Source organism: Eretmochelys imbricata, chromosome 6 (genome assembly GCF_965152235.1).
Source record: "Eretmochelys imbricata isolate rEreImb1 chromosome 6, rEreImb1.hap1, whole genome shotgun sequence".
NCBI classification, from domain to species: Eukaryota; Metazoa; Chordata; order Testudines; family Cheloniidae; genus Eretmochelys; species Eretmochelys imbricata.
The window spans coordinates 117561989-117582471 of record NC_135577.1 but is presented as its reverse complement, the minus strand read 5'-3'; the positions used below and the strand labels follow the sequence as shown (position 1 = coordinate 117582471).

Genomic DNA, 20483 nt, shown 5'->3' with positions numbered 1-20483 from the left:
ATGACTTGCCAAAGATCGCCTCGTAGGCCAGTGGCAGAGCTGGGAATAGAATCTAGGTCTCCTGAGTCTCAGTCCAGTGCTCTAACTAGAGTATAATTGCCAGGGATAAGTTTTGAAACCTTGCCATTTTTCAGACTGATTAATTTATAGCTCATAAAACAGAATGTCAGAATATATAAATAAATGGATAAAGTTCACCTAAAAATTGCATATAGCTACTTAATCAAATAAGTATTTTCAGATACTGTATCAAATTTCTGGTTTTATATTCAATTAGAACCGAGTTTTAGATTTGTAAACAAACAATGTGAATGTCTTTCAAGTTGGAGCCTAATACACTGAAGGAAAAGGAAAACTTGGGTCCTGGACCTGCTATCAGACCTGAGCGCATGGATCCAATTATAGCATTGGGGCTTCAGCATTTCACATACAAAAAGTACTGTAAAAACTGCATTTCTTTTATACTCCAAAATCCCACAGAAGTCAATGACAGTGGCACTGAACAGCACCCCTAACGTTAATGCATGCTAGTGTTTCCATTATTCCAAAGATTTGTTTTTTTTTCCAGAGATTTGTAATACTTCCATCCCAAGCCACATTGAGCTGAAACTTAACATGTCAGTCCAGAGAACAACCACGCTGGCCGGTGAAAATGCTGTTTTTGTGTTGGTGATTGGTTGTAAGGGGGTGGCTGAGAGAACCAGCCATCTTGTACACTGGAAAACGAAATTTCAAAGTAACGAGTAGAATGGTGTTTGAAAAATAATTACTTATCAATGAGACATTGTAATGGCAATATTTTATAAAGTGTTTAGGTCACATACAGATTCTCAGACATTTGAGTTACCTCTTGGTATACAAATTCCAACTGAGCTGAGAGAGCAGCCAAGGGAACTAAGAGAGAACTTGTGTGTGCAGCAGAGTTGAAAGAAGAGTATTGTGGCCTGGGGTGCGCTGAGAGATTTGGAATGCTGTGGGGGATGCCAGGCAAAGATTGGAACAGCACAGGAGCAGAGACCAAATTAGAATAGTGTAGTGGGAAGTGGAGGGAAAAAAATCCCAAAGGAGGGGGAGTGGATAAAATGTCCCACAGATGCCTGAAGGAACAGAGAGTGAGTATGACTCAATTTGGCTGGGAGAGCTTTCAGCCTGGATTACTAACTCACTGTGGCACCAAACTCTTATTGCAGTTTGTGTACTAAGTATAAAACAGACTTTTGTGCTGGGTGGGCTGTTGTGACACAGCAAAGCTTAGATAAAAGATTGCACTGGGCCAGAGGACTGAAAATGGACCGGAAAATTTAGAGGATGAAACACAGTAGCCAACAGATTATCCCAGAATAAACCGAAGAGCTAAAAGAGTGATTCATAGACCGCTCTGTATTGGGATAGGAGCCATGTTTGATGCATGTTTGCCTGAACCTGTTAAAACCATGTTTTACACAGTTTGATACCTACTGTGGATGAGCCACAATGGCAGAGGAGGTTTTAATTTGTGAATTGAGTTGTCCCATTGTACATACTGTGTTTTTTCAGTGATTCCCCAGAATACCACCGTTTTCCCATTGCAAGCTGTGTTGTAGTGGCCTTTCCTTTCTCAGTGAGGCGTTCTTCAGTTCTCTCTAAAGCCCTCTAACACTTCTCTTTCAATCAGAGGAATTTGCTGGAGGACGATTTGATGCACTCCCAGCTTTTACCAGCTTGGGCAGTGGAAGAACCAGAACTTCTCTGAGTTTACATATATGTGCCCTGGAAATAATGCTCACTTGGTGATCCAGGAGAGTGAATTGAAGCATCATGGAGAAGTTCAGAGAAGATCAGGCAAAGAGGCACAGAATGGTTGGGAAGGTCCAAGAGGGAATGAAAAGAATCAAGAGTTCCTGTGAACAAATCAAAGGGAGTAAGGACAAATCAGGGAGTACTGCAACTGGGCTATGGGAGAGATGGGAAGAAACACTGTTGTCATGATAGACTTATAAAATTTGTGGACGATACCAAGCTGGGAGGGGTTGCAAGTGCTTTGGAGGATAGGATTAAAACTCAGAATGATCTGGAAAAAATGGAGAAAGTCTAAAGTAAATAGGATGAAATTCATAAGGACAAATGCAAAGTACTCCAAGTAGGAAGGAACAATTAGTTGCTCACATATAAAATGGGAAATGACTGCCTAGGAAGGAGTACTGCAGAAAGAGATCTGGGGGTCATATTGGATCACAAGCTAAATATGAGTCAACAGTGTAACGCTGTTGTAAAAAAAGCAAACATCATTCTGGGATGTATTAGCAGGAGTGATGTAAGCAAGACCCGAGAAGTAATTCTTCTGCTCTACTCCATGCTGATTAGGCCCCAACTGAAGTATTGTGTCCAGTTGTGGGTGCCACATTTCAGGAAAGATGTGGACAAATTGAAGAAAGTCCAGAGAAGAGCAACAAAAATTATTAAAGGTCTAGAAAACATGACCTATGAGGGAAGATTGAAAAAATTGTGTTTGTTTAGTCTGGAGAAGGGGGCATGATAACAGTTTTAAAGTACATAAAAGATTGTTACAAGGAGCAGGGAGAAAAATTGTTCTTAACCTCTGAGGATAGGACAAGAAGCAGTGGGCTTAAATTGCGGTTTAAGTTGGACATTAGGAAAAACTTCCTAACTGTCAGAGTGCTTAAGCACTGGAATACATTGCCTAGGGAGGTTGTGGAATCTCCATCATTAGGGATTTTTAAAAGCAGATTGGACAAACACCTATCAGGGATGGTCTCTAGATCATACTTACTACTGCCTTGAGTGCAAGGGACTGGGCTAGATGACGTCTTGAGGTCCCTTCCAGTTCTATGATTCTATGAAAGCAGGTATAAGAACAGCATGAGAAAGCTGAAAGAAAGGCCTGGAGTGGCTGATAGAGAGGATTAGAATGGCAAGAGAAGAGAAAAAAATTGAAATCGTGCCAATGAGACAAGAGAGTGGGTGAAAGGGAGCTAAACAAGAGTATGCAGACCATTTAATAATGCTGACTAAGGGCAGTGGAATGTTCTTCAGAGAACATAATGATATGGATGCAATAAAGACAAAATTACCATGTTCCTGCTCCCCCACAGTGGTAGGGTAGTGTTTTAAAAAAACACCCCATTGAAGAGACAGATGCTCAAAAAGCAAATACAGTACTAAATAGTGTTGAAACATTTTCAGTAAAACAAAAACAAATCCCTGGAAATCTCATTGTTACTTGAAAGACAGTGAAGGAGGAACAGAAATTCTTGATGTAGAGTTCTGTTTATCACACTTGTAGTTTTATTCTTCTTGCCATAGTTTCTCTGTATCCACTTCCTATACTAACTGGAATCCTATGCATGTTTAGACTGTATATATGTAATACTGTAAATTGCTTGGGATCTTTGCAGATAAAAGGCGCTATATACATGTAGGACCATGTTTTAAAAAAGACTAATAGTTACTTATTTTTCCAAAGGAAAATGAGCACTCTCTTGATTCTCTGCCTCTCCCACCCCTGTATCTTCGGGTGCTTTGTTATTCCTATGTCCAGTGATTTCTCACTGTTCTGCTGCTGCTTTCCACATCCTGGCAGTGGTGTGGGTTGCAACTTTGAAAAAAATTTTACTGGCAACCACATCTCTGCTCTCAGGACTTACTGAGAGCTAAACAGGGAGTTTGTAATGATCTGGAATGAGCTGTTAAATATAACAAATGCTGTTAAGCCAGCTGTAGGTTTGGTACTGCACAGGCAGTTTCACATTTTTAAGAACTTGTTTGTAAAGGTTTCCTTGCAGCTAAGCTATTAATTTAAACACCTGACAGGAATGGTTCTTACACATGGATCTGCCTCACATACATGATTAACAAGTCTCTGTCTCTGTCCACATACCCACTCTCTTGACAAGGGGAAAAGCCACCAAATCTACATAAAGGGCAGAGAGACCTGTACATAATCCCTTTCTCTATTCAACTTACCCTTCAGATATGGTCTGGGGAGCCTTTTTTGTTCTCTTGCTATATGCTGGATAACATCCCCCCCACCAACACACACATTCACTCAGTGGGAAGGGGAGGTTTTCATCCCCTACAACTCTGATGGCATAACTGTTGAGGCTCAGAGGGGATAAGTACCTTATGGAAGTTAAGAAGATACATGTAATAGCAGCTTCATATCTGTTATTTGCAAGATAGGGGCTCTTAGGGGCTCACCTATCTAATAGGGGTTAAGAATCAAAACTTTTCTAACTTTCTTAATTCTAACCCAGTTGTTTTCAAGACGTGCCCCCACAGGACGAAGCGAATGGCTATTTTGAACTTTTAAAATAAGCTGGCTTTAAGCTAAAAGCTAATTTTAAAAAATTAGGAACACATTTTTAAAAGCTCTTGCTGTTCTTAGTGACTGTAAATTACTTTCCTGATTTTCTTCCAACTTCAAAAAAAATCATCTTTCTGCTAACTATTCTTGAGACATTTCAGTGCAAAAGGATTTTGAGGAGGAAGAGGTTAAAAAAGGGTGAAAATAGAAGTTATAAATTAAATATCTTCTCCAGTCTTATCTACAGAGTCACTGCCATGACGCTGAAATGAATTGTGAACCTTTTTTTCCTAAAAGAAAAAAATCTTAATTTGTAACAGAGAAAGAGACAGCATGGTTCAGGAATGGATTCATCTTGACAAAAATATTCAGCACTGAAATGAACAGCCTTTGCTGCTTTTCATAGGCTTGTGTGAACTGGTGCCAGCATTGAGTGGAAATGTTGCTGGAATCTGTCTTTCTTCATGTCATTTTTGTCTACAAATAACTCATAATATTTTCTCAAGAACTAGTAGGGAAACAATATTGTGCATTATACTTCCAGCGAGACTGCTTCCAGCGGTGATACTTTTCTGTGTGCATTCTTTATGAATGTTGAGAACTGTAACTATATTAGGGAGTTTTACATGAGCATATTTAAGAACAATGTCATACATTCATGGGACGAGAAATCACTAGCTGATCACCTAAGGTGCAGGTTTTCACCTGGCCATTTATCTGGAGTGCCCAACTTGTCCCCAAATGAGTCACAAAGGCCTGAATTTCAAAAGTGTTGAGCACCCTCAACTCTATCTGAAGTCAATGGAGGTGCTTCTGACAATCAGCACCGAAGGGCATCAAATGAAATACACACAGTTAGTGGTCACTTTAAAAATATGGGCCTGTCTCATAGTAGGATTGATTTCTTTACACCTTATTTTAATTCTTCTTCATTCATATCTTTAATGGGGAAACAAGAAGCCTTCATCCTTTGCTAATTTCTTTGAAAATACTACACCAGAAGTCTTCATGCAGATACAACCACAAAAACAATGCTGCTTTTAGCACTTCCTGTGGGAGAAAAAAGCTAATTCTTGCAGTTCATGAAAGAACTTTGATCTCTATGTCCAGTCCCGGTGCCTTCGCTCAGCTTTTACGCAAGCTAATTAGCCATTCACATCAGTGAGAGTTTTGCCTAAGTGCTGAATAAGAATTTAGTCCTAGATATTATGCAGCAGGAGGTGAGTAAAAAAAATTAATGAGATTCTGTAATTGGCATTAGGCCCCTCGGATGAAATGAGAAGGTTCTGTCCCCAAATTCCCAAACCCCTAGAGATCTGTTTGGATCATAGGAATTCACTGGAAGCAAAGTGTGTCTGCACTACTTTTGAGCTCCCTTACCTGTCTCCTCAGCTTCAGGGCAGAGTGTTTTCAGTGGAGCCACATTGCTACAGTTGTTGCGACATCAGTATTGCCAACCCCAAGCATTCAAAAATTGGCTTAAAACTCATGAGTTTTTTTTTTATTTAGATATGTATGAGATTTTTACTTTCACATGAATCTGGGAGCTAGTGGTTTAAGAAACAAATGATAAAATGACAAGAGTTAGTTGGCAACACTACAACAGGCACCTTCCATTTCCTCCTTTCTTTCCTCCTTCTTGCTACCACAAGTAGAAGTGGTTATCAGAGTTAACTCTACTTCAAAACTGACGGGCAGAAAAAAGTGATCTCCTCCCTCTCTCCACAGATAGAGCCCCCAAATCCCTGGAAGGGCCTGGAGCTGAATAATTCCAGAGAGATTACACTCCCTCCTGTTTCCCTCAGATAAGGATTTGTACAGCTTTATTTTCCTACTATGTATGTGCTTCTAAAATTGTAGAAAACTTTGTATGAGACATTATGGGCTGGTCTACACTGAAAACTTACATTAGCATAGCTAATCTGAGGGGTATAAAAAATCCATCCCTCCAATTCTTCCATCGACCTAACTACTGCCTCTCGGGGAGGTGGATTAACTAGAACAATGGAAAAGCCTCTTCTGTCGCTGTAGCGAGTGTCTACACTGTAGTGTTTCAAGTGTAGACATACTTAAAATAGCATGAATCAACCCAGGCCTGAATTGGAATGCATTTACACAAATAGCCAGTTAAGGTTATGCTGGCAGCCTTAATTCTGACATACCCCGACATTTGAGTGCACCTGTAATGTTCTGTTAACAAAACAAATTAGCTTTGTAGTGTAGCTCTGGCATTGTCTGCCGCACAACCAGGTCCATGTTTCAGTTTTGTCAGAATGCCTAGGTGAAAAAACCCGCACCCCTCACTGACATAGCTATGCTGGCAAAAAAAACCTAGGTAGGTGCAGCTATAGCAGCCAACGAGTCCTTTTGCCAATATAGCTTATGACATTTGGAGAGGAGATTTATGTATCCAGCCAAAAGATCTCCATTTCTCGGAATAAGTTGGAACTCCACCAGGATGCTCTGCCAGTATAGCTATACAGCTATAGCTGCATCAGCAAAGCCTTGTAGACTAGCCCTAAGTAACAGCATTGGGTCTGATCTGTAACGGTTTGGGAAATGATAGTAGCACCTTTCGAACAAGGATGGTGTTTAATTGCAGTTTATCATGTGTCAATGTGGGTCCTGCTGCCAGGACAGACAGGCCTATATGTTTGGTATTAAAGCTCCTGAGTAACCAAAAATTAGCACAAACAGAAAAATCAGTCAATTGAAATATCTGAAAATTCACTGATATAATGCGTCAATTCCCCTTGCTTTGTTTTGTTTGTGAGAATAATTAAATGACCAGTGCAAGGAAGTTTCCTTTTGGGAATGTCAAATATCTGGTCAAATACAGTGTAGTCAGGACCCCAAATACAAACAGACTACTAAAAATTAGCTTGAAGCAGAGCAACTTAGAGCAAATAACAGCAGAAATTGTCTGTGGCCTTCTATGCCCCAGAACTAACTATCTTGGTCTGCGATCTTGGTCTGCTAATCAAAACAAACCAGTCCCACGTGTGTTTAAATTAGCTGTGCACCTTCCATGCACCACAACTCCATACCTATGCCTGCTTTTCTCCCTCACCAGGGGACAGCAGCCTATGCATAAACCCGAGAGGGTGTGGGATAGCGTATGGGCTATTTATTTAAAACATACAAGCTGGGTGCATGAATTGGAGCCCCACCTTTCAAGAATCATTAAAGAATGGGCATGGGAAGCTGCTGCCACTATCAGTTACCGTAGTGGGTGCACCATCTCCCTTACATGTTTTAATAGGACTTTTCCTCAATCTCTGATTTCCATTTGGCCTGTAGAAAGTGGTGTGGGGAAGGAAATTTTTGACCTATTGTGTCCCTCTACTCTCCCTGGCTGAGTTCTGGAAGATGGCCCTTTAGAATTTTTCTTTGGCTGGCTAAATCACCAGACTTGAGAAAATCTCTAAGTAATATCTTTTATTATTTGTACATGTATGTATAGGCCAAGTTTGTCCCCTCGACCTGACATAATTGCAGTGTATGCAAAAAGAGTAAGTAGCTATACAGATATATAATACAGAGCCAACTTGTTGTCCGTCCAACCCCTCATTTTGTTTACAAACAGCAAAACAGATCACAAATTTGCTCTGATTTTTAAGAAGGCTACACTGTTTATCAAAAGAACAGGAGAACCTGTAGCACCTTAGAGACTAACAAATTTATTCTCTCTGCCAATGTCAATATATTTCTGTTCCTTAGGGTTGTGTGGGCTCCATCTGGTGGTTAATTTAAAACATGTCCACTTTTATTTAAACAGAGATTGACTGTAGTTTAGTTGAGACTTGAATATTTGAAGATTGCAGAATCAGATTCTGCTGAGGCTCTGACTTCATTTAAAACATCTGCTCTTAGGGTAACTGGGATGACTTTACAGATTGGTAGTAGGATACAGAGCTTTCTACTGTGGCTGGCAAGTTCAAATCTCATTTAGCTCACTAGGGGGCTTAAAATCATCAGCAATGGCAACTGTTCACTGGTTTGCAAAGTGAGCTGGTGGGGACAGCCCAGTACATAAACTACCACTACAGTTGGCACTAATCAACCATCTTTTTGCAATCTCGTCAGAAAGATCAAGCATTAATGTGCACGATGACTAATGCTACCTTCCCACTCCGAAAGGTGGTCCCTGCAAAATCACTTTGTGGACTTTAGAGGGGTGGCGTAAAGAGGTTTACGAGTGCTTCTGCCTGAGCTGTATGTGATCTGTGGATACACAGAGATCTTTGATTTTACAAGGTTATCAGTCCAGCTCCTTGTATAAACATTAATATTCATAGAGAAAATTAATAATTTGGTATGATTTTACTCAGTTTGAATGCAATAAATCCTTTTTTCTGAACAAAACAAGGGCATTTCTCTAACTGTAAACTGGTCAAATCAAAGTCATGAGGCATCCTTCAGTTCAATGAGACGTACTGGAAAGCATCACCTATCATCCAATACAGAAAGTTATGTAGACATATTGGGTCCAATACAGCTGTGATTTAAACAGAGATAAAACGTACACATCAGGTGTAAGTTGATCAGAAAATGTATGTAAGTAATGGATGTAAGGAGTGTTCCTTCCACCATTTGACAGTCAAGAAGGTGCAATTTATACACCAACAGGGCAAAAGGCAAATAACAGGAAATGCAACAAATAGGATTATCTTTACAGTTTAAATCCACGTCTGTTTTCTGGACAGTTTACGCCTGATGTTTAACTTATGCTGACATTTGTCACAAATGCATTTGGCCCAGTGACTTTAAGGAGAGTTGTAAGTGCTTGCACCAGGATTGAATTTGGCCGAGTAGGGCTACCTGTTTGGGTTCAATAGCATTGTTACAACATAGCTCAACAACAAACTGAAGAGACTAAGACAAATATGGAGCATTCTTTCAGAAGGGCGACTGCCCCAACCTACGAGACCAGTTGAAGGGAGGCAGCTCTCTCTTAACCACTAAGTCAAGCCATAAACCACAAGTCCTTACTAAAGTGTTGAGAACTGGATCAAAAAGAAAGAAGGGCAACATATTTAATCAAAATGAAAAGTTCACTTTTGGAACAAACTTGGGACAAACTTGGGACAATGTTTAAGATTAATTGGGAGTGAGGGGAGAGAAAAATCTTTTTAAGTGACATGGTTCCCTAACTTGATGTCCATTGTGAGTACAACTGAAAAAGTAACATCTAAAGCAAAAACAAAGCATAGAGGTGGGAAGGATAATGGGACGGCACCTGAGTGTGGGCTTCTGCCTCTTGATATTTTTCTTGCATTTCTTTCGTGTGGCAGTAGTGAAATAGGGACATCTAAGCTTCTGAGGAATTGAAAGATCCAAGTTTGAAGAGGACATGGGGGAGAAGCAGTGTGCAAAAGACTTCTTTAAACTCAGAACCACATATGCCAGACCTGAACTAGCACCATCTTTGCCTTGCTGACAGACTACACCAGCTGGTAATGGCACCAACAGCAGAGTCGAATTAGAGTGCTCAGTAAAAGCCCTTTGGGACTTGTCTCCATATTGTATTATAAAACTGACTTACATGTGACTCTACTTACATCTCTGGAAAACAAACTGAAATTTCATCTCTCAGGGCAGATAACCATAGGAGCCATATGCTAGGTGTTGAAGACTACACTGAAATGGGCTGCCAAACCCTGCTAATCACTTGCTGCAGTCCTTTTCTAAAATGAAAATGGCGAAGGTTGCTATCAAAACCTTTAGACTTTTAAAAAAATTTAGAATTTCATCAATACAAATTAACAAGATCTAATTTTAATGTATTCAGGGCAACTACAATAATAAAGAGTTAAAACAACATCCACGTTTGTTCTAGTCTGGAGAATAAGGTAAAAAACCCCAAAACTATGTGGGGTCATGTGGAAGGATACAACCGGCACTGAGGCTCCCGGTCCAGAGATGACAGGTTTCAGAGTAGCAGCTGTGTTAGTCTGTATTTGCAAAAAGAAAAGGAGGACTTGTGGCACCTTAGAGATTAATAAATTTATTTGAGCATAAGCTTTCGTGAGCTACAGCTCACTTAATCGGATGCATTTAGTGGAAAATACAGTGTGGAGATTTATATACACAGAGAACATGAAACAATGGGTGTTACCATACACACTGTAACAAGAGTGATCAGGTATGGTGAGCTATTACCAGAAGGAGAGTGGGGGAGAAAAAACCTTCTGTAGGATAATCAAGGTGGGCCATTTCCAGCAGTTGACAAGAACATCTGAGGAACGTGGGGGGAGGTGGGGGGAATAAACATGGGGAAATAGTTTTACTTTGTGTAATGACCCATCCACTCCCAGCCTTTATTCAAGCCTAAGTTAATTGTATCCAGTTTGCAAATTAATTCCAATTCAGCAGTCTCTCGTTGGAGTCTGTTTTTGAAGTTTTTTTGTTGAAGAATTGCCACTTTTAGGTCTGTAATCGAGTGACCAAAGAGATTGAAATGTTCTCCGACTGGTTTTTGAATGTTCTAATTCTTGATATTTGATTTGTGTCCATTTATTCTTTTATGTAGAGACTGTCCAGTTTGACCAATGTACATGGCACAGGGGCATTGCTGGCACATGATGGCATATATCACATTGGTAGATGTGCAGGTGAACGAGCCTCTGATAGTGTGGCTGATGTGATTAGGCCCTATGATGGTGTCCCCTAAATAGATATGTGGACACAGTTGGCAACGGGCTTGGAGACTTTAATTTGCCTGTTGCCTCCCTACTGCCATCACCAATTTCTGATCTTGATATTGAAGATCTGTGAAGCACAGTACTTATAAGTAGGGGTAAGGAGATAGTGCTGGAATCCTATTACAAGATTGGTGAATTAATGTGATAGACTGATTGGCCGTGGACATGAGTGATTGTGAAATAATCTTCAAAGGGAACAGTATGCACTTTGCTGGGCATGTGAGCCTTGCAAGGTGGGCCTAAAGGAGAGAAGGAGGCATTCATTTTCTGACTCAAGCATCTTAGCATTCCTAAGATTTCCAGCTAAATAAGGAGAACAGAGAACAAGGCATTCAGGGTTTGGATAGATTAAAAAAAAACATTAAGCTTTCCCCCTACAGATCAAAATGGATCAGATTCAGACATTTCAGTAGACTAAAAATATTGATTTAGCATTATATACTGCTATAGCTTTGCATCTCACTGATTCTACTTATGGCTGTAAAAAGATGTTATGCTTTTCTTAAGCAATAATTGTTATATAGAGAAGCGTTTGTGCATATTTTTACTTATAACTTGCATTTGCTTGCTTCTTCTTCGAGAGATTGCTCATGTGTATTCCACAATAGGTGTGCGTGCTCGCCACGTGCACTGGTGCCGGAAGCTTTTCCCCTAGCAGTACTCACAGGGGGAGCTCCCCCCCGCAACCCTTGGAGCAGCGCCTGTCTGGCACGTTATAAGGGGAGGGGGGCTGCACTCCCTCCACCCTCAGTTCCTTCTTGCTGCCAGTGAAGGTGCGTCAGAACTGCTCAGCTCCAGATTTGCTGCAGCTCGTCCCCAGAACTCTTTGTTTGTTCAGTAGTACTGTAGTCAGTTAGCTAATTCAGTTAGTTTAGTTAGTCATTGAGCCAGGACCGGGGCATGCCCCGCACCCGAGCCTTTAAGTCGTGCGGCTCTTGTAGGCGCTCTATGCCAAGGAGCGACCCACATGCGGATTGTTTGCGCGGCTTGGGAGAAACCCATATCAGCGAAAGGCGCAAGATCTGCAAGTCTTTCAAGCCCTGGACTAAAAAAGAAAGGGACATTAGGCTCCGGGCCATCCTGATGGAGTTGCGCTGGCCCCGACCCCGGCACACCGATCCAAACTGGTACCTGGCACCGCAGCGTCGGTACACAGAGACCCTCCGGTACCATCATCCAGTCGGCACCGCTCCTCATCCACAGGCTACGCCAAGATGACCAGAAAGACTCCCTCTTCGCAACAGCACCGAGGGAAGTCTGGGACAGAGGCTAGGCCCATGTCAGGTAGTCCTTGATCCCCATCAGGCCCTAGGCCTCCAACTCACGTTGAGCTGAGTAGCCTGGCCCCTTCGGAGCAGGCCTCTCCGGATGTCTGGATGCCATCTACACCCGAAGCCCTCCAAGCAGCCAAGGACGTCACGTCGATGCCCGGAGCTCCGCCGATGTTGGCCCCACACTCCAGAATCAAGCCGCCGCTGGGATCACTGCAGTCGCCACTGGCCCGGTACCAGTCTCGGTCGAGGGAACGTTCCTGCTCACCGCCCAGCGACCGTTCAGGGCTCAGTCCAATTGGATCGCCCTCAACGCTGGCCAGACTGTCCGGATGGGTGCCGTCTGACTGGGACTCCCGGCACCACACGTCTTCACAAAGTGAATATTGACGGGACAATGGCGGACGTCGCCAATGGTCCTTGTCTCACAGGAGATACCACAGTCTGTCGTGGCACAATCATCGACGCCATTCCCGCTCGGACTCCCGTTCCAAGTCTCCGCAAAGGCACCGTAGCCCCGGGTGTCCATCACTAGCGTCTCACTGACACAGGTCCACCCATCAAGGCCGTTCGCGGAGCAGCTACTACCATCTGTGCTGCTCCTCTGCGTCGAGATTGCGGTCCCATGGCAGACATAGATCCCAGCACCGCCGACAGTCCCGGTCCAGAGGCAGCAGCGGATCATGTGCCAGCCCAGCCTCCCCTCACAGCCGCCTGTCTACAGGCTAAGCTAACCAGCCCTAACAGCCGGCCCCGCTGGTGCCTCAGCAAGCGCAATGGCACCAAATGTTGTGGCTGTCCCAGTGGTACCAGTGGGCACCATGGCCTCCAGCGCAGCCCCCAGTGGGGCTTGCTTGGTGACCTGGGCCTCGGAAGCACTGTCAGCGTCCATCTTTAGACCGCCAGAAAAAAGGTCGGTGGGACCTGTGTCCTTGGTACCATGCCCGAGTCCGACCAGGTGGTGGATCCTCCGGTGCTGGACGACACCAAAAGCACCACACCAGCATCGCCCTTTCTGGAGGAGCTGATTGGAGCTCCGCCCTGCTCCATCCCGCAGGAGGACTACCAGGCTGACCAAGACCTCCTAAAAAGGGGGGCAGTGAGCCTCCATCTCCAGGCTGAGGAGATGGAAGAGCCCTCAGACTCCCTGTTCAATGTGCTGTCCCCTTCATCACCGGGCAGGGTGGCCTTGCTGCTCCATGAAGGGGTGGCAAGAATTTCAAATGCCCTGTGGCAAACACCAGCCTCGTTGGCTCCCATCTCTAAAAAGGTGGAGCGCAAGTACTTTGTACCCACAAAGGGACCCGAGTATCTGTATACCCCCCCCCCCGGCACCCAAATCCTTGGTGGTCGAGTCGGTCAACCACAGGGAGCGGCAGGGGCAACCGTCCCCGACCCCCAAAAACAAAGACTTCTGGAGGCTGGATACTTTCGGGAGAAAAGTTTATTCGTCGTCAAGCTTTCAGCTACGAGTACCAAACCATCAGGCTCTCCTGGGTCGCTACAAGTTTAACCTCTGGGAATCCCTCCCCAAGTTTGAGGACTCCCTCCGGGAGCACAATAAGAAGGAGTTTAAGGCACTCGTGGAGGAAGGGACGGTGGCTGCAAGGGCATTGCTGCAGGCCGCTTTGGATGCAGCAGACACGGCTGCACGGTCCATGGCCTCAGTGGTGTCCATGAGACGGGCGTCATGGCTTCTGCTCTCTGGGCTCTCCAGCGAAGCACAGTCATCAGTACAGGATCTCCCTTGTACCAAGGGTACCAAGGGTACACTTGGCAGCCATATCAGCCTTTCATCCCCGGTGCAAGGGCACATGGTATTTTCCCTTGCTATGACCGGCCGGTTCCTTAAGGGTTTGGACTGTCTATACCCATATTCCAAGCCCCTGCTTCCATAGTGGGACCTAAACCTGGTGCTGGCTCATCTCACAAGGGCCCCATTTGAACCACTGACCACATGTTCCTGGTCTCACCTCTCGTGGAAGGTGGCCTTCCTGGTAGCTATCACATTGGCCAGGTGGGTCTCAGAGCTCAGGGCGCTAACCTCCGAACCGCAGTATACAGTTTTTCATAAGGACAAGGTCCAGCTCCGCCCACACCCTGTGTTCCTCCCGAAGGTGGTCTCCACCTACCATATGGGTCAGGACATTTTTTTGCCAGTCCTCTGCCCCAAGACTCACGCCACTAATGAGGAACACCATCTCCACATGCTCTACGTGAGGCAAGCTCTGGCTTTCTACCTCGAGTGAACCAAGCCGTTCAGAAAGTCTTCACAACTTTCATCACCTCAGCTGAGCGAGTGAAGGGTCAGCTGATTTCCACTCAGCGGCTTTCTAAGTAGATCACTTTGTGCATCTGTTCCTGTTATGAACTGGTGGGGATTCCCCTGCCGCCCATTGTGAGGGCAGACTCGATTCGGGCGCATGCCTCGTCGACTGCCTTCGTGGCCCACGTCCCCATCCAGGACATTTGTAGGGCCACCACGTAGTCTTTGGTTCACACGTTCACCTCGCACTATGCGATCGTCTCCTAGGCCTGGGATGATGCCAGGTTCAGCAAGGTGGTACTCCGTCCTGAGAACTTGTGAACTCCTACCCACCTCCAACAGATATAGCTTGGAATCGCCTATTGTGGAATACACATGAGCAATCACTTGAAGACAGTTACCTTTTCCGTAACTGGTGTTCTTCGAGATGTGTTGCTCATGTCTCTTCCACATACCACCCTCCTTCCCCTCTGTCGGAGTGGTCTGGCAAGAAGGAACTGAGGGTGGGGGGAGCACAGCCCACCCTTATACCGCGCCAGGCAGGCGCCGCTCCAGGGTTTGCAGGGGGGGTGCTCCCCCCTGCAGGTACTGCTAGGGGAAAAACTTCTGGTACCGGTGCATGTGCATTCCACCTATTATGGAATAGACATGAGCAACACATCTTGAAGAACACCAGTTATGGAAAAGGTAACTGTCTTTTCTTTGACATGCTTAGCATATTGTCTATAGTGCTGCTTGTGTAGGCCATGTGCCTAGGCTTGCCTTTCTCTTTATAGTTCTATAAAGCTGCTACAGTGTACAAATGCTAGAAAAAAATATTAGAGTATCTGTGGGTTGGGATGCTTTATTTGATTATATACTCCTAAATATTTTAACAGGTAGAAGTGTAAAGGGAGATCAAGAATACGTTACCACACCTTTAAAGGATCCAGTACTGCTGGGGATGTTCATGTGTCTGGCCCTGTGGCTATTTTAAAACAACAGTAAAAAAGACGATTCAAGTGTGAACATGAAAAGAGGAGAGAGACAGAACCCACTGGAGAGTCCTTCAGGGAGAAGACACAACATAGCTAAGACATTGACAGGAAATGGAGCTAATCTTCCAGAGAGAATGGGAAACCTGTGGGACTGTCAGGATTTGCAACACCTACAAGGCAAGAAGAGGGAAATGTACACAGCTTTAACGGATAACATTGCACCACTCTGGGCCTACCCAAATTACTTATGCAAAGGGGGTCTGGAGCAGGCTGTGACTGCTGTAACATAGCAATTATTTGTAGTCTCTGTAAAACAGCATTGGGGGCATCCTAGATTTTAAAGGTATTACTTTAAATTCCTAATTCATGTTTTGATACAGTATCTTTAATAAAATTTTATTATTCAAAGGTCTGCTTATTAATCTCATTTAGTATCTTCTCTTCTCTTGCCTGGGTAAAAGCCAGCACAGCAACAGAATATAGCTCCAGCTAATATCTGCTTCCTCTGCATTCCCAATTTTTTTCCATTTGCCTGATAAGATGGACAGTTTGGGAAACTGAGGCAATACACAGTGAAAACAAAGTAAAGAGAAAAATAAGAGAAATCTTTAGCACTGATACAGTTCCATTCGCTCCAAAGTGCTTTATACTAAACATTAGCTAATTGAATCAAAATGAATAATAAAGATGTACTGAGTCATGAATACAAAGTAGATAGTTAAGCTGTATTTGCACTAGATCTTTCTTTTTTCCCTGTTAAGTTTTCCTGCCATTCCAGGTCTACAGTGGCAGGAATAGTGGGAATACAAGTGTAGATGGCTGTCAGTGTTTTAATACTGCTCAAGTAAGATCTATGCAACACTGACGTTAAAACATAGAATATCAAGGTTGGAAAGGACCTCAGGAGGTCATCTAGTCCACCAATCCCCAATTTTTGCCCCAGATCCCTAAATGGCCCCCTCAAAGACGGAACTCACAACCCTGGGTTTAGTAAGCCAATGCTCAAACCACTGAGCTATCTCTCCCCCCAGCATGATTACTAGCATCCTGTCTACACTAAAGCTCCCACCTTTGCTACTGTCAGTGGACTGTGCACTGGTGGGAACAATGGGAAATTTAAAGACAAGTCTAATGTAGTCAAGGATGGAAAGCCCAAGTACACAGCACACAAGTATATCTAATTAATACAACCAGTAATCTTAACCTGAGCTCTTATCTATGCTTTAGTAGGTTATGGGAAATACATGCAAGTAAGTGCAATATTTAATATCCTAAATATGAAACTGTCATTCCCTGAAATCACAAGAGTGACCTGAAGAAGAGCTCTGTGTAAGTTTGAAAGCTTGTCTCCCTCACTAACAGAAGTTGGTCCACGAAAAGATATTGTGTCTTGAATATTCTGCAACTGACACAGCTACAAGACTGCATACAATAATTCATTTAGCCTGTTTTGCCACCTCTTGTGATTTTATTTCAAGTCCCATGAATTTGATGTTTTTCTTAAAGCAGCAGCTTGCAGACTTATATGAGAATCTCGGCTTTCATTAAAAAACAAAAAAAAGTTTCTAGCCCTTATGGTTCCAGAGAACATCTTAAAATGCAACCCAAATGTGTCCTAATGCTTCAAAAAGCATGAAGGCAAATAATACAAACCCAGTATGTATTATTTTAAACAAATCTCATGATTTTTAAACTAGTCTCATAATTTTGCAGGGCCTGATTCATGACAATTTTGAGCTGGCAATACTAATCAGATGAGCTGTATTTTGCTGTTCTGTGTAGTTGCATGTTGCCTGTCACTCCTATGTAGGAGGTGTGTTATACTGACTGAACTATAGAGTTTTTATTTTATTTGGTTGGTTTTTTTCTTCACATAGTGAGTATACTCTCTTTTAGATAGGAACATGCATTTTGCATGCCTTTCACATGCAGAATGATGTTGGTAGGTAAAAAAATGGGCATGCATAAAGATGAATGGTACTTACAAAAAAAACTATATTAACAATCAAGCAACACGTTATTTTCAACAGCAAGACGTCAGAGGAATCATCTGACATTTCCAACACTGGTAATTTCCTTTAGAAAAGGAAGAATCATATACATATTTACAAATTCAGTCATAAAATTCTAGTGATAAATGGGTATTCAAAAAGTGTGTTATTTCCTTTTATTTACCCTATTGTTTTGGCATCCCAGCACTGTGCTATATTAACATAAAGTATAGCAATATAATGTTACTGCCCCATCTGTAAACTGCTTTATACCATTTTTTTGTATATTTTTGCCAGAAAAATAATTTATAGTTCATAGCATTTAAGGTCAGAATGAACCACTGGATCACCTAGTCTGACCTCTTGTATATCACAGGCCGTTATATTTTACTCAGTTACCCTTGTATTGAGCTCAGTAACTTGTGTTTGACTCAGGCATAATTTATATTCAGTTCCTACTTTTAAATTACTCTATTGTATAAATTCTGTGGAAAAATCCTCCTTACTCTATCAAGCTAAAGATATGGGTTCAATTTCTAGTTCTACACCACATATTTAGCTCTTGCCTTACTGAAGAAATGTAAGCATTATCTTCAACCCATCTGGCTGCATGGTGCAGTGAAGAAAGATCTGATGGATAATACTTCATGCTGCCATAGAGGAGATGGGGTCATTATTGATCTCAACTGCAGTAAAAGCAACCAGAAGTGGGACTGCAGGCTTCTAAGAGATGCCCACCTGCTGATTTGGCACAAACTGCAATGAAAGTCTTAAGAGAACAGCTGACAGGAAGTTAGTATAGAGCAATCCTGTGACTACTCTGCTGGGACAAAGGATTACAACTCATAGTGACTCTCTCCTCCAACATGCTATAGCTAGACTACTATAAGGACAGCCAGGTAAAACACATGTGGTGATGGTAGTGGTAAGGTGCCTCATAAAACTAAGATGTTTATAAAAAAAATAAAATATAAATAAAATAAAAACCAATCTGGGCCTACAAGAGCGCTAGGTAAGAGGGAGACAGTAGTTGTGTGCTCAAGTGGTAAGAGGTATCTCTATAACATAAAAATTAAATATTTAGTAGCCTGGATCTACATATAGTTTGGTTTCTGGAAAATATGTCCATGATTTACCAGACTATTTTTACCCTTATTCCAAGACTTGTGACATTATTGAGGTTATACTCTGACCATATAACCCTTCATGATGTTTTCCCAAAATTTTCCATGATAAACCTCCAGTGCAAGGATTCCAACCCCTGCAAATATCTCAGAACCACCCGTGTCAGCATGTTCCTTGTATTCACACAACTACACTAGGGCCACATTAACCATTGCGGAATGAAACCATACCAAGCTGACATAGGGGTCCTATAACTTTGGTAGACAACAGAAGCACCTCATTTTGCTATCAACTTAACACCAGGTTTAAAAAGTGTCCTGTTTAAAAGTCTCCAAACTAAGTATTCACTCTTTTGCTGCTGCTGAACTCTCATTGCATTGCTCCCTGCCGGCGTCTTTCCTCTCCATGTGATACAATAAACACTAAATGCTGTAGCTGTGTGCAGTGGCAACATGAGATATCACAGTGACAAATTAGTTAGTTGGTCTGTCTACAAGAGGAAAAGGACACACTTCCCATCATAATAAAATGTGTTTGGGGGAAATTGTAAAAGCTCTCTGGGGGAGAGAAAACAAAATGGAGGCTGTGATGGGGTGCCATGGTCCAGGAAGAAGAAGGGAGAGAGAGATTAAGGCTCATGTAGGAGAAATGGCAACTGAACATGGGGAACAGCAAATGGATCATGCAGTATTGAGGGAGGTGCTAACAGAATAAAGAAAAACACTAGGCTATTTAGAATGTACAATTAGCGTATGGAATTCATTGCCATGAAGTATCATTGCGGCCAAGAATACAGCAAGATTCAAAAAAGGATTAAATATTTATATATACATCCGCCTGCTTCACAATTTAAGACAACCTCTGAGTATTGGAGGTTAGGAGGAACCTTTCCCTTAAGCAAGTTATCCCACAACAGCATATTGCAGGATTTCTTGCACTTTCCTCTGAAGCAGCTGGTGCTGGTCCCTGTGAGACAGGATACCAAACTAGGCAGATCACTAGTCTGAGCCATTATGGCAATTTCATGTTCTACAAAAAACACCGATGACTTTTCATAATTTTGTCATGATTTCCATTGTTTGTGGTATCATTACTATGACATCTTCAGGACTTCCCCCTAATAACATTTTTCTGTTATAAACTGTTGTGTGCTATGGTTGTGTATTGTTTAAGAGCTACTCTATTCCATCCCAAAGATGGCTGCACTTGAGCAATATATGCAGTGACATGGCTAGGTCCAATTTTCAGAGGTGCTGAGCCTGCAGAAATCCAACTGAAATCAATGGGACCCTCTATATCAAAGGGCTTTAGAATCCTTTGAGAAAAAAGGTGTTTCTATTTACTGTGATAAACCTAAGCCCTTCTATGAGGTAGAAAATAGGACATAGATGGAACAGGTATTCAAATCTCTCAGTATTTGGAATGCAAGTGGAATCATCCTGTCAGGTAACAAAACCTTGAAGAAATGAATTACTCTTACTGGGTGAATACTTTTGAAAGGTAGGTAAAAATTATGAATATTTTCATTCTCATAAATTATCTTGGTAAACGCTGATGTCTATATATTGTGGCTGGGCTGATAAATTTCAATGACAGTTTTGCAAGCAAAAGTTAAACACAGTGGGCCAAATTAAATAGTGACTAGTATGTATCTGACATCTCCTTCACACGTCAATGAAGTCTACAAACAGCAGAATTATATGCCAAGATACATCATTAAAATGAATATTTAAAAGCGAGCAGTCATTAATATGAGAAAAACATCAATGCAAAGTGTTATCCTAGAAATTAGACAATCAACAATTTGCCTTTACTACTATATTTTGAATATACTGAAGACTTTGGT

The 20483-nt window shown here is 42.5% G+C and overlaps 1 protein-coding gene across 4 annotated transcripts in view; it reads left to right on the top strand.

Annotated features, from left to right (window-relative positions):
* The window catches only part of ZBTB1 (zinc finger and BTB domain containing 1), a 300777-nt gene that overhangs the window by 12892 nt on the left and 267402 nt on the right, over window positions 1-20483 (top strand). The window contains exon 3 of one of the 4 annotated variants that reach the window (XR_013346442.1): window positions 9598-9759. Coding sequence is in view for 3 of the 4 variants with exons in the window: in XM_077819486.1 (XP_077675612.1) it covers window positions 9598-9634 (37 nt within the window). In the remaining variant the exon portion in view is untranslated. Of the gene's footprint in view, window positions 1-6031; window positions 6051-9597; window positions 10105-15422; window positions 15913-20483 lie in introns of those variants that run through there. The other 3 variants (XM_077819487.1, XM_077819486.1, XM_077819488.1) reach the window with 3 other exon arrangements.